Source organism: Aethina tumida, chromosome 1 (assembly GCF_024364675.1).
Source record: "Aethina tumida isolate Nest 87 chromosome 1, icAetTumi1.1, whole genome shotgun sequence".
NCBI classification, from domain to species: domain Eukaryota; kingdom Metazoa; phylum Arthropoda; class Insecta; order Coleoptera; family Nitidulidae; genus Aethina; species Aethina tumida.
The window spans coordinates 39,810,856-39,825,954 of record NC_065435.1 but is presented as its reverse complement, the minus strand read 5'-3'; the positions used below and the strand labels follow the sequence as shown (position 1 = coordinate 39,825,954).

The window sequence follows — 15,099 nt, the reverse complement described above, 5'->3', positions numbered from 1 at the left end:
TGAAGATAATGATTTATCAAAATATAAATAAAGGCAGACGACAAATTATCGCATAGATATTCTCATGAAAAAAAACCTAAACTAAAGATTTGAACTTTGAGATGTAAATATCAATGGGAACTCAACAATACCACTTTGTTAAATGTTATTTAATGAAGATGATTTTATGTCCTAAAGTGTATATATACTAAATATTTTATGTAAAAACCATATTTAAAAATTTAAAGTTCTTACTACTCGCCACATCTTGTCATTTATGGCGAAAGTAAAAACAAAATTTTGTAGGTTTCTAAACTTATATGTGGGCGCCACCTATTGAATAAAAATAGTACAATAAGCATATTACAAGCAGGAAATTTTAATTTATTTTAGAATTGAGCGCCACCTATTGGAATTTTAAAAAATTATAAATTGAAATTTTAACTTATTACCAGGGATCCTAGCCTAGACGGATTGTTTAGATTTTTAATGCACAGTTTACAAACTAATTTAGTATTCAACAATTAATAAAACCAGAAAAACATTTAATTAATATTTTATTAATGAACATAAATAAATATACTTTATGTAATATAATACACATATGTATAACTCATCCTTCCTGAAATGATTCAGGTTGTTCCTTGACTGTAATAGTTGTTCTATAATATTTGTATATAATAAGAATAAATCCAAACCACGTTACTGAAAATTTAAGGCATCACAAAGATGTTCGTTATGTAATTCACTATATACCTTCTAGAAGAAAAAATATGAAAGCAGTAAGTATCTTAGAGGATTGATCCATTAGCTCGTGCTGTGTCCGTTCTCTCGACGCGTAAGTAACAGCTGCAACTATCATTGCAATAACATGTATAACATAAAGCACCAATATTATTATATCCATCGTTAATATCCACTTGGGGCTTTCCTGAAGAGTGCAGTTTAATTAATTAAGCGTTGATCGTTTGCAGTTAAAGTTTACCTTCATTATAGAGTTTAAGAGGACGACCACGCATATTACAATAAGCAATAACGTGGCCCAAACCACAAAGTATGCGGGGCCTCTAAGCTTTATGCCAAAGTAGCAAATGTCTTTGGTCATTGTGGCAAAGAACGTTATTGTCAAGCTCATCTAAAATGTAAAAATTAATGTGTAAATATAATTTGAGAAATTCCTACCAAGAATAATATGCCAATTCCTAAGACACAATTTTTGTTCTTGGCCACCTTCGTCAACATGTTATCACAACACTTGCAGCATCCAGCAATAGCAACCATCTTGGTAATTTTTTGACAAAAACAAGAAAAAGTTGTGTATAGGTTCTTGTAAAGTGACGCTATTTATGACAGTTGAAATTGACGTAAATAAAAACAACAGTTTCTGTAGAAACATCAGTCTTTATTCTACTTTAATCGGCTTACAGTTGTTACATAGAAAAACGTAGAAAAAGTACAAAATTCGATATAAAATGATTTTACCATTAACAAAAACTCCATTCACTTAACCATACAATTAGTTTCTTCTACCTATTCCTACATCAACAACATCAACATTCAAAACATTTTATTTAATTTTTAATAATAGTGCACTTAATTACTCCTAAGCTTAAGCAATAATTACGATTTGGTGTCGATTAAATCAGTTTAAAACAATTCACGGCCAAATTAACAAGCGAAATCGTCGGCGGCGGGTTCTTCGCCTTCGGCCTCGTACTCCTCGTCAGCGGTTGCCTCTTGGTATTGCTGATATTCGGATACTAAATCGTTCATGTTGCTTTCGGCCTCGGTGAACTCCATCTCGTCCATGCCTTCGCCGGTGTACCAGTGCAAGAAGGCCTTGCGTCTGAACATGGCGGCGAATTGCTCGGAGATTCTCTTGAACAACTCCTGAATGGCGGTCGTGTTGCCGATGAAGGTGGACGACATTTTCAGACCGACCGGCGGGATATCACAAACTGCTGTTTTTACGTTGTTGGGGATCCATTCGACGAAGTAGCTGCTGTTTTTGTTCTGCACCGCCAGCATCTGCTCGTCGACCTCTTTCATGGACATCCTGCCTCTGAAGACGGCGGCGACGGTGAGGTAGCGGCCGTGTCGTGGGTCGCAGGCGGCCATCATGTTCTTGGCGTCGAACATTTGTTGGGTCAGTTCCGGCACCGTCAGTGCCCTGTACTGTTGATTGCCGCGAGACGTTAGGGGAGCGAAGCCGGGCATGAAGAAGTGAAGACGAGGGAATGGTACCATGTTGACGGCCAGTTTGCGCAGGTCGGCGTTCAATTGTCCCGGGAATCTCAGGCATGTGGTGACGCCGGACATCGTCAGAGAGACTAGATGGTTCAAGTCTCCGTAGCTGGGATTTGGCACCTTCAAAGTCCTGAAGCAGATGTCGTACAGAGCCTCGTTGTCAATGCAGTAGGTTTCGTCTGTGTTCTCCACCAGTTGGTGCACGGATAAGGTGGCATTGTACGGTTCCACCACAGTATCCGACACTTTAGGACTGGGCATCACGGAGTAAGTGTTCATAATCCTATCGGGGTATTCCTCCCTGATCTTGGAAATCAGCAGGGTGCCCATACCAGATCCGGTACCACCTCCGAGCGAGTGAGTCAGTTGGAAGCCTTGGAGACAGTCGCAGTTCTCCGCCTCCTTCCTCACCACGTCCAAGACCGCGTCCACCAGCTCCGCACCCTCGGTGTAGTGGCCTTTGGCCCAGTTGTTGCCGGCTCCAGACTGTCCGAAGACGAAGTTGTCCGGTCGGAACAGTCTGCCGTAGGTTCCGGAACGCACGGCGTCCATGGTGCCGGGCTCCAGGTCCAGCAGGATGGCACGGGGAACGTATTTTCCGCCATTGTCGGATGACGCAACTAAAGAATAAAAATTGTTAATCGAATTGGTATTGATGGCGAGGCGTTTTCGTTAATTGGGCGCATATTTTTATCGGCCTTAATCTCATTAACTGGGGTATAACGTTACAATCCAGCGGCTTCCGTTTTCTTAAATTAGCCTCTACATGCGCACGCTGAATGCACAATTTTCTCTTTAGTCCATTATTAAATTAATAAAATACAGGACACCGTTAAACAACTAACAACTAGTGGAAACGTGGACGAATATAAAAAATGTTTTGCACAAGACTTGGCACGATAGTATAGATGATTATGGATGTGCTGCGGTTTTATGCCCCTTTGATGCCCATTTTGGTAACATAAAATTATAAAATCTGTCCAATTTAGACACGAAATTTGCATGCAACTGCAGCAGCATAAAATTGTATTGTGCCAAAAACGTGAGGTGAGTAATTTGTTTGTGCTGCACAGTGACGTGCCTCTTATGCAGGAAGGACCATAATTTCATTAAGCGTTTGATGTAATTTCTAGAGAACGAAGCGCCAAGGACCGAGCCAGAAAATCCCAATTTAAATTAGGGGGCCCCCAAATGATTCACGCCATAATTTAGACATTTTCTCGGTTTCAATTAAACCTTTTGTCCGGCAGTTATGGGTCATTCCACCCGAAATTGAATTTAACCACTCACCAGAAGCCTCGTTGTAATAAACATTGATTCGTTCCAGCTGTAAGTCACTGGTGCCCAGATAAATTCCACTAGGGTCAATGCCGTGCTCTTCGGAGATCACTTCCCAAAACTAGAAAAAAAATTACACCATTAGAATTACCAGACTGGAAAGTATAAATTACTGAAAAATTGTTACGAAGCAAATGTATCGGTTCCCTGACAACAATGCTTGGTTAACCATGAAATGATAATTCTAGTGGAAGGTTTTGGTGACTCGGCTGCCATTAACTTGTATCCACTTGAAGATTGAAAGATCAGTTAGCTTCTTATTAGACGGGCAACGATATTATATGTTAATCTGAGAACCAGCAGAACCATAAAAACTGTTAACAATAAATGAGATGTAATTGATGCACGAGGAAAACAATAAAAATCACAGTCCATAACAGAAACAAGGTCTATAATAAATAAAGTTAATTTAGTTGGTAAACTGCAACTGTTATACAACATATTTTGTAACAAAACTAGTTATTTGAAAAATCAAGTACGTAAACCTCAAATTAAGCCGCAAGTTAATTGGCTAAATTTTAAACCAAAACTAGCGTGTCAAAATCTTTAATTGGCAGCACGTTTTAATTAAAAATTGCCGCTAATCGAAATTATGCCACAATGACTTGAAATTCGTGAGAATGTTGAACGATGAACCGCATTAAAACTCCATTGCAAGTTTGAAAGCTAATTTCCGGCCTTAATAAGTATAATTGTTCGAAGTGCAGTGATTATTTCTCGTCCATTAAAAGGTCTTTGGCGGATTTCTGGTCTAATAAGCGCCATTTTATTTGCCCCCCCCCCTCCCCGCACAATTGTTATAAATCGTCAAGAATTTGATATTAGATATTTTAAGGCAATTAATGTTCGCGTTTGTACAAGATTTTGTCGTCGATTGCGGCGCACTATTTCCGTCCAAATAGTATAAATAACTCGACCTCTTCAGGTAAGCGCCATCCGTATCAGACACTTATATAAATAGGATTTTATTTAAGTGGCGATGTGAACGTTGAACTGCACTATTTTCGTAGCTGAAGAAGAGAAAGATAATTAGTGTGAAGAGACCGGAGACCGTCTTAATATAAATAACCTTCTGATACGCCAACTAAATTTAATACTGGCGACGCGTGTGTTCCCCCACGGGGGTTGGTCGGTCAAATCGATCACCACCATTTGTTGGTGGTGTCTCGAGCCAATTTGTCTCTGGCTGCACCGCAAACACATGGACGACAATAAATAATTTTTGATGTTAGAGGTCTGTAAACTGGCTGTTTACGACTTCATATTTACCACAGTTCTAAACAAAACTTACTTAAGACAATAAAGCATCTTTAGACATGTGCTGCGGCCAAAAAAATAAACAAACAATCCGGGATACATGCACGAGATTATTTGACCTATCTCAACAACTTCAATAAACAAATCAATAAACTGTTACCAAACACTGTCGTTTAAATATAAAGCAGCACATGAACTTGTCTGAGATGTAATTTATACGCAATTAACGCTGTCATAAATGTCAATTAATCATTTACTGTCTCAATTCATAAATGGGACTTGTTGTAATTGCATTTCGTCGACGAATTTCGATCTTCCACCCTAAACGGCAGCAGTAAAAATAGGCTGAGTGCTGCAGAAGTGTCATAAAAAAAATGTTATAAAAGTTACGGTGTTTACTGAACAACACACTTTTAGTCTCGTGTGACATGACATAAACCGCTTTACATTCGAGAGCGGAAATAGTTTAACACGTTTCATCCTATTTTAAACACTTAGGGGTTATTCCAAATATTTCCTTCTAGACGTTGTGCACCTTCTATTTTTAGTTCCAAGTACAAAGCGATGTCACAGTTGGGAGAAGAGCCACAGCGGCACAATTGTAACCGTTGCCGGAAAGGGGAAGTGATAATTTGGAACAAAAAATGCTGATAACGGCTCGTAAAGATTTATTTTGGACTGTTCATCGACTTTTGACCAAGGACGTTCGCTTAATTACCTTCCATACTAATTAATTAATAACCAATTTACTTCAGAAAAATATAGACCTGCCACATCAATTACAAAAAAAAAAAAAAATGCAAGTTTTTCTGAGAAACAGAAGTTAACAAACCGGTGAACGTCGAATTAATTAAAAATACCCATCCAAGATCCATTAATAGAAACATTCATGGTTGAAATGCACAGGGACGATCTCGAGTGACTCGTCATTCATCGGACAAAGTGCATACCATCTAAAGATCTAATTTTATCAGCGTCACATTGAGATATATTCGTTTTGGTAGGAAGGAAGTCTGAGACGATTGCCAGCGAATTCTTTCCGATAATGGAACATTAAGCGAAAATATTAATGGGCCCCGCTGACACAATGAGAGACGTTTAATGCGTTTCGAGTGTTGCTCTCTGAAAAAGAAACTGTTTGAGCATGTTATTTATGCACTTGACATGTAATTGGACGGTCCCTCCGAAAGTGCGATGTGTGGTCTTTTTGTCGCGATGTGTAATGAACGTTGGAATTTTTCCCCTGAATACTTTTGTTGTTGTTTTTATCGCTGGATTTATAAGCACATGACTAACTGATAGGCTAAATGACTAATTTAAAAATACTATGAATATTTGAAATTTAGCTTAAAGTTACACGCATTTCTAGCTGAGTCGTTACAAGAGTTTTTTTTTTCCTCATTACAAGTACATTATTCTTCTGGAATGGAGAACTGTGTTTGTACAGTTTACAACATACCCATAAAAAGTGCAATAAAATTTTAAATAATGTAAAAACGAGTAATAATAAATAAGCAAATTTGAGGCTTATTATGATTAAATCTGTTTAAAATATATTATTGTGAAAACATAAGTTTAGAAGTGCAATTTTGGTTTTAATCTTTTTTACTTCTTAACTTATTGTTATTAAAATCTGACTCAACATTAGTACTGCTACAAAATTATTTTTTTGTAATTTTGGTCTATAATTTAGAAATATATTTTTTAACTGGTAAAACATTTAATAATAATAATAATAATTAATTCATTCAGTTAATGACTAAAATTTAATAATTTAAAAAATATTTATGTAATCACAACCCATATACCCCTATAACATTCTTTGAGTAGCAGTAAAATGTTTGATAAGCAAACATAATGCATTGAACTCACAAAATAATCACAATAATACACTTAATGCAGATTCATATATAAATATAATTAACTTTAATCAACCTCGTAATTTTCCTTATAATTTTTTTCTAATGCAATTGTTATGAGATTATAAATGTCAGTTGGCTTATTTTTCATCATTCTTATCAAAAAGTTAATAATGTACAAGGTTTTTAATAAAGTGATTCAGAATTTTCGAGAATTTCCCCATAATTTCAATGTTTTTGTACATTACATGCGACTTGAAATAATTTGTTATCACTTAAAGGAAAGAGTGAATCAATGTTTGGTCTACCACTATGAATAACCAAGAATATTATCGGGAAAGATTTCAATTGAACACAAAAGGAAGTAAAATAATTGTCATAAATTTAAAAAATTAACTGCAATAAAATTAATTAACAAAAAAAATTAATTATTTTATGTTTAAATTTGCGTTTTAATATAATTTTCTTTCGAAATAATTTGAACTATTTAATAAAATATGAATTTCCTCGATAACTTTCAAAGGAAATTTGACTAAATAAATTGAATATCGGGCACTTACCTTGGCCCCAACTTGGTTTCCGCACTGGCCGGCCTGGAGATGTACGATTTCCCTCATGTTCGATGCGGCTGATGGAAACGACTGGTGATTGATGCGAGCGGCGTTCTGCGAGTGAAGCGGTTTGTGCTGGTGCGAGCGTGTTCCAGAACTGAGCGCGTCCTCCTCGTCGTCCGCCGTCATATATCCCACCACGACATATCGGGTTACATCCACCAAGGGGCACAACGGGAAATGCACCACCTCCGGCGCCGCTTTTCGCCATTTTCGATTTCGGCGTGCGGCCGGTTTGCCGGCCGGGCTGGGTTTTTTCGTTCATTTTTATTCGATCCGAGGTGATTTGTTAATGTTTGCGTTTTTCAAGGTACGTTTCGCTATGTGCCGGAAGTGAAAAAGTTGCTTGGAATTGTTCGGTTATTGATTGACCGCAGAATTACCCAAAACTGAATTAGGATTGTATTTTAAATAATTTAAAAACTAGTTTTTTTGTATCAATTGATTATTTTCTTGATTGTAACATGATACAAATTAGAGAAAGGGATAAGTTATGAATAAGGAGTAATTTCTTTATCAAACTTATTGAATCTTTCTCCAGTACTCAACTCGGATTTTTTTACTATTAACACATCAGCACTTAGTACAAATTAATAAAAGCTCAAGTCTTTGTGTTACCAGAAAAAGGTTGAAATTATCCCCGAAAGATTTGGTGTGACATCAACAGTGCTGGGAAACTGGTGACCACATCAGAAGCCCAAGACAGGACAAACATTCTGCTCCAAATCCTGCCCAAGATCATTTTTTGGGGATTTCAACATAACCACAAAAATGTTACAGTCTCAGTTAGAAAACGTATAAGGTGTTCAAAAAAGTATTGAATACTTAATATTAAATAAAATTCATTAATTTATATAAAAAACCAATTTTATTAACTTTACGTTATGTAAATAGTTTATTTATTCCTTTATATTTCCCATTTGCTGAAAAAAATAATCATGGTCACTCTGTAACTTCTAATTGACTGAACAGAAGACGATAATCTTAACAACAAAAGAAAAAGTTTTCTTTGATTTATCTTCTCCATTTTATACTTTTTTGAAATCAACAGTTTGTGATATTAACTCTTTTAAAAATATTTTCAAAAAATATTAACTATTCCAAATCATCACTTAAATGGCAGCACCAGAACACAGACTACCGGAATTAACAATTTTTACTCTTGACATTATTAACCACAGAATTACCCAAAACTGAATTAGGAGTTATTATTTATTATTATTATTATTTTAAATAATTTAAATATGCGGTTAACTAACTAGTTTTTTTTGATAGGTATCAGTTGATTATTTTGTTGATTGTAACATGTTTCAAATTAGAGGGTCTTAGTCTTAGAGAATCTATTGAGTCTTTCTTCAGTACGAAGAAACATTCAATAAAAAACATCAACTTACTAACTATTACAAATTAATAAAAGGCACAAATACTTATCAATTATATATATTTAAATCGTGATGAATGTGCTCAAGCCTTTGTGTTAGTAGAAGAAAGTGTCTCCGAAAGGTTTGGTATGACATCAACTTCCCCTTTACAACAGTACTGGGAAACTGGTGACCACATCAGAAGACCAAGACAGGACAAACATCCTGCTCCAAATCCTGCCCAAGATCATTTTTTGGGGATTTCAACATTAATACAACAGTTTTGAACCAAAAAAATGTTATAGTTTCAGTTACAAGACGAATAAGGTGTTCAAAAAAGTATTGAATCAATTCGACAACGTTTTAAGGAAAATAATTTACAATCCTGTGTTCTTTGTCGAGGTCCCACAACCCCGGATCATACAGAGTCTCCTTAAATTTTAATAGAAAGCACATCAGTGTAGTTTGAGACCAAATTCTCTTTACGATGTGATTCGACGGTCAAATGAAATATATGTAACTTACTAAATACCATTTTATTTGACGGAATAGCAATTATGGAGTGGAGAGGCATTTCATTAACAGTCCGTACTGACTTAGTTGTGTTAAAAAGTGACAAACTTAATGCTGAGCATTACATTTTGAACATTCTGAAAGAATATGTCAGCATGTGCTATTTATATTGGCCCAAACTTTTTACTAATACATGATAATACTCGACCACACACTGCTCATTTGGCCCAAAATTCTCTTACTTCCGTTGGAATTGGTACTAAGGTCTGGCCAGCCCGCAGTCCAGACATTAATGTCATGGAACACATGTGGGAGATGTTTTGTTGTCAAAATGTGGGATAATTTGAAAGGCTAGTGTGAAGCTCTAATTCGAAATAGAGGTAGAATACTCAATATTAAATAAACATTCATTAATTTATATAAAAATCCAGTTCTATTAATTTTACGTTATGTAAATAGTTTATACTTTATACCCATTTTCTGAAAAAAAAAAATAGTCATGACACTCTATAACTTCTATTTGGCTGAACAGAAGCCGATAAACTTAACATCAAAAGTCCTCCATTTTATACTTTTTTATTATCTTTTAAAAATGTTTTCAAAAAAATATTAACTAATCCAAATCATCACTTAAATGCCCAGTGCCTTAACACAGACGACCGAAATTAGGAATTCTTATTCTTGACACTATTGTCCATTAATTTCAATCGAGCTTTCGAAGTTCGACTGTAATGAGCTTACTCGTTAGTAAATAAAGTTATTAAGTCGTTATAGAACCATCGCGACCATTAAATTCAATAAAAAATGCATACGATTAGTGAAAAAAATTGCATTCAATGTCGTAATTGTCCATAATGTGTTTGATGTTTATGCCTTTTACAACGACATTGTTGTCTTTGAGAATTGCAAGCAAGAATGACTAAAGCCTTTGAGCTATTTTTGGACAATCAATTTTATTTCTGTAGCTCCTCATCCTAACTCAATATGCACACGTGGCTGCATAAGCGTAAACCATAAAGTTTGAATTTTCAACTATTCATTACAACAAATAATATTAATCACATCTGTCCTACAATATGTAATTAATCCATTTAGGGAAATGTATTTAAATGGCTTTATTGCAAAAGTAACATGATCAATGAATTTCCTTGTGCTCTTTCCATCCTGTGGTTTTAATTACTCAGAAATTGATTTTTAAAACCCTTGAAATTAAAAGGGGTAACTTTAATTCAATATACATATTGTATAGTAAATTGTGTTGATTCTAAACAAATCAAATAATCTTAATTCTTCTTATCTATTTGTTGTTTTAATAATATGTTTGATAGATTAGCGACTGTTAATCTGTCTTTTTAGTTTGATTAAAACACTAAATTCACAATAATACGCTTTATTACAACAAACGTACTTTAACCCTCGACATCTAAAGCTTGACTGCCTGGTTCTTTCTTAAGAACTGCCCCGATTATTAAATGTAAACAAATACTTCAGATTTGCTTATAAAACAAAACTAGTCTAAATAGATGTGAGCACGTCGCATCGGTCCATCGGTGAAGGTGATGACGTAAGCTAACACGGCCTTCCTGACATGTGGGGCGTCCTCGACCCTTCCACAGTTTTGCAAAGATTCACCTGACACCGGTAATCTGTAAACATTATAACAGCAGTACAAGCTCAAAATATATTCGAAGAACTAAGTCTAAACCTTATTTCATTTAACAAAATAGACTGTTATGTGGCACAGTTAACAACCACTAGAAGCTCAGAGGCGACTCAACCATCAACAGGTCTGTTACACCCATGACTCTCAAGTGCTATCAAAAGATACCATATTCTAGCCAGGAGCTCAGAGGCGGTTCAACCACTACCAGGTCTATTACCCGCTTGTCTCACAGACCCAGAACACAACAATCTAAGCCTGCAGAGCAGGGACCTTAAAAATAGCCTGCCGAGCAGGTACCTTTAAACATAGCCTGCAAAGTAGGGACCTTAAACATAGCCTGCAAAGTAGGGACCTCAAACATAGCCTGCGACGCAGGGACCTTAAAAATAGCCTGCCGAGCAGGGACCTTAATCATAGCCTACTAAGCAGGGACCTTCACATATAGCCTGATACACAGGGACCTTAAACAGCCTACTAAGCAGGGATCTTTACACACATTCACACATCAATTTTATTAAATAAATCTATATCCATCATACCTTATAGAATTTCTGTATCTGGCCAGGTTCGTAACTGTTCATGCGCTGCTGTTGTAGTTCTACCTCGGCTGCCAATCCTTCGGAGTGCGTACCTCTCATTAGGTAAACAATGCGTTACCTCAAAGGGTCCGTGATACTTTGGTTTCAACTTTCCTCTATTCGACAGCTAATAGCGACATCTAATCCTAACGAACTTGCTTCTGTATGTAGTTCGGTTGACAATTCCAGATCAAAAATGTTGAAAATCGGATAAGAAGTCAATCGCACATTTTCACATTTACATGTCCATTCAAAAGATTTTCCCTCACGTAACAATGCAGATATCGGTGCTGTTAAAGTTGTAAAGTTTTTCACAAGATGTCTGAAATATCCAGCCAGTTCTTTTTCGATCACACCTAAATATTTCACAGATGTTTGGAAAAAGTTACATTTTTGCATATTTAAGGGCGTCAATGTCCTTTCTTAAGTTCTTAAGACATTCTTGAATGGGTCGAGCAGGGCACAACACATCATCAACATAAACAAACGTAATATCGTCTTTAAGTGGTCCAAGGGCTTTAACGATGGCGCTCTGATAATCTGATGAAGAGTTTATGAGATCAAACGGCATTCGGTTGTTCTTTTATTTCTTTCGTAACCCACTCGTCCATTCCTGACAAATTCAAGTCATATTCCTCAAATGCAATTTCTAAATCTTACAAGTCGAAACTGCGCTGCAGCCATACTTAAACCTTCTGCGCAGCCATCTTCAATGTTGCTTGAGTAGTTTGGGCGTTGGCCATTGTCGATAAAATTTCCATGTTTTGTTTTTGGAATCTGTTGTTACTTTCTTGCTACTAATCTCTCTCCGATGCACTTTTGGTAATGTTCACAACGTTCGGAATCACTGCGCGTTTGTGTTTTTCACTATTGTCTGCCATTGTTTGTTCACAAAGAAACACAAAAAAAAAAAAAAATTTAGGTCCTTTCTTCCGGAAATAATTCACGAGAAGATATCCCAGTTCTGATGATAGATTAGCGACTGTTAATCTGTCTTTTTAGTTTGATTAAAACACTAAATTCACAATAATACGCTTTATTACAACAAACGTACTTTAACCCTCGACATCTAAAGCTTGACTGCCTGGTTCTTTCTTAAGAACTGCCCCGATTATTAAATGTAAACAAATACTTCAGATTTGCTTATAAAACAAAACTAGTCTAAATAGATGTGAGCACGTCGCATCGGTCCATCGGTGAAGGTGATGACGTAAGCTAACATGTTTAATAATAAATTATTAAATTTGTTTATTAATCAATACAATTATAATATTAATTTTCTTTTCATCCGTTTAATATCTAAAATCATACATAATAAATCAGAGTTCTATTATATATTTATAAAATTAATCAATTTTTTGAAGTTGATTTCAAAATAATTAATTTAGAAACTTAATTTTCACAGGAGTAGTTGAACACATTCAGATTGTGATTTCCAACCATTGGTGACGATAAGGCAACAAGGAGAGGGCATTAAAGGTAACAGATAATTTTATTTGATAATAAAACAATAATATTAATCAAATGTTTTTGAATTACTCCAGGTAGGTCCAGAACGAGACTAGTTAACCGGCAACTCGCAACGCAAAGTAAGTTTTTAAACAGATTATTTGAGTTTTTTCACTGAGAATGGTATAACAAAGGGAATTTTAAATTAACTAGTGCTTAAAGATTTCGTAAAGGCTGTGTTGCCTTTTTGAATTTTGAAATGAATTAGATTTTAGGTGAATTTCATAAATATACTGTAAAATTTAATTGTTAATCATTTTTCTTCCTGTGGACATACAACAATGACTACATGGACATAAAATAGCTGAAAAACTATATAAATTGTTTATTAGGGAGGAGTCATAACCATTTGGTTATTGGTATGAGGCACCATATAATTTTTTCCTGTAATTTAATAATGATTCCTTCGAACTTATTTAATGGTATTTATTGATTATTTAACTACTAAAACAAATAAGTCTGATTAATCATACATGATTAAGCATTTGCTTTCGGTAATGAAGAAGATTTTTAGCTGGTTCTTGTTGTATTGCCTGTAGATTATTGACTGTTAGAAGAAGACACTGAAAAGCTGGTTTAAAATGTAAAATGATGTCTCGAAAGACACTAATAGTTTTCTAGGAGAAATATCCGAATCTAATATTTAAGAAACTTCATTTTAGATTTATATATAGTGTAAATTTTATATATTTAACATAAGAAGTTTAACTTCATTTACTTTTTGAAAACTTGGTTATTCATTTGATACACCTGAAATAGTATATATGTCTCGAAATCAGTGGGGAATGCTTTCCTGTTGTACCCACCTGAAGTATTGAGAAGACAATATTATGGTATGGAGCTCCATACCGGCTACTTATTATATATTTGAGGAGATCAGAAGTATTTCAACTCAAAATAGATTTTTTTAAGGGTCATAGACACTATTGCACAAGATTATTGATTATATTTTGACACGCCTATTTTTTAACATAAAAAGTTTAACTTAAAAGTCATTTACTTTTTAAAAACTTGATTATTCATTTGATACACCTAAGATAGCAATATGTTTCGGAATCAGTGGAGTATTATTTCCTGTTGTATCCACCCTGAAGTATTAAGAAAACAATATTATGGTATGGAGGTCCATACTAGCTACTTATGAAATAGGTAAATTATATATTTGTGGAGATCAGAAGTATTTCAACTCAAAATAGATTTTTGATTATATTTTGACACCCCTATTTTTTATTTTGTTAGATTAGATAAATTAGATATATAAAAAAAATAAGTAAAACCTGTAGAAGTATTTATGCATATTTATGGACATATTTAAAAATGACAGTGACGTGCATATGGCACCACAAAAAAATTAATGAAAATATATTCTATTATATATATATCATTTTTAGCTGATATATATCAGAGCATTTTATTAAAAAATATGCATTCTCTTCTAATTAGTGGTATGAGTAAACAAGTGATAAAATTCATATATATTCTTATAAATTTTATTTAATTTATTATTTTTCCATAATAAAATGAATGATAGGGGGTCAAAATATACCATACAACCATATACACACTATTGCATACGGGTTGCCTATACACAAACTATAATTCATTATGAAAAAATTATCAATGAATTTAGGTATTATGAGTTGCCTATCCACAAACTTAATCCATTCTGTAAAAATTATCAATGAATTTAGGTATTCCGAGTTGCCTATACTTGCAATAGTATTTTGCTTAAATTCATTTTAATCATACTGATTTCAAAATTAATTCATTTAACACAGCCGTATGATGCAAGTAAAAAAGTAAAATAACAAACCTTACGGCAAATTGAATACACATACTTTAATTTATTGATAATTAATTTTAATTATATGACTGTGACGAAAAATTCATATGTTAATAATTAAGTTTGATTAATTTGCTGATGCACTGTTATTATTAACAACAGTTCTTAAACTGACTAAATTATGAGGATTTGGTGGATGGTAATAATTGTTAATATAAACTTTTTATACTTTTTAGATAGACCTATTTCTATTAAAAAATCTGACAAATTTTTAATTAAAATTAACATTTTGTAACTACAGTTAGAATCATATTCGCTTCATTAATATTATTTACACAGTTCCGAATAGACCCTTCTATGAAAAAAATAAATAACAGTTCAATTTACGCCATCAATTTTAC

The 15,099-nt window shown here is 34.4% G+C and overlaps 2 protein-coding genes and 1 long non-coding RNA gene across 3 annotated transcripts; all 3 read right to left on the bottom strand.

The window, feature by feature from the left end:
* Positions 1-541: 541 nt before the first annotated feature.
* Positions 542-1,357, bottom strand: LOC109609473 (uncharacterized). The gene is made up of 4 exons (XM_020026137.2): positions 1,162-1,357; positions 965-1,114; positions 736-910; positions 542-684 (listed from the first exon to the last, which is right to left on the bottom strand). Exons 1-4 carry the CDS (start codon positions 1,258-1,260, stop codon positions 593-595), a joined length of 516 nt encoding a protein of 171 aa, XP_019881696.1. The 5' UTR covers positions 1,261-1,357; the 3' UTR covers positions 542-592.
* Positions 1,358-1,360: 3 nt separating this feature from the next.
* Positions 1,361-7,383, bottom strand: LOC109609510 (tubulin beta chain-like). The gene is made up of 3 exons (XM_049961860.1): positions 7,241-7,383; positions 3,517-3,625; positions 1,361-2,846 (listed from the first exon to the last, which is right to left on the bottom strand). Exons 1-3 carry the CDS (start codon positions 7,295-7,297, stop codon positions 1,648-1,650), a joined length of 1,365 nt encoding a protein of 454 aa, XP_049817817.1. The 5' UTR covers positions 7,298-7,383; the 3' UTR covers positions 1,361-1,647.
* A 3,156-nt stretch (positions 7,384-10,539) lies between these two features.
* LOC126264335 (uncharacterized) lies at positions 10,540-12,611 on the bottom strand. Its single transcript, XR_007547082.1, has 2 exons — positions 11,368-12,611; positions 10,540-10,811 (listed from the first exon to the last, which is right to left on the bottom strand). It is a non-coding gene; the product is annotated as an uncharacterized LOC126264335 (long non-coding RNA).
* Positions 12,612-15,099: the final 2,488 nt, after the last annotated feature.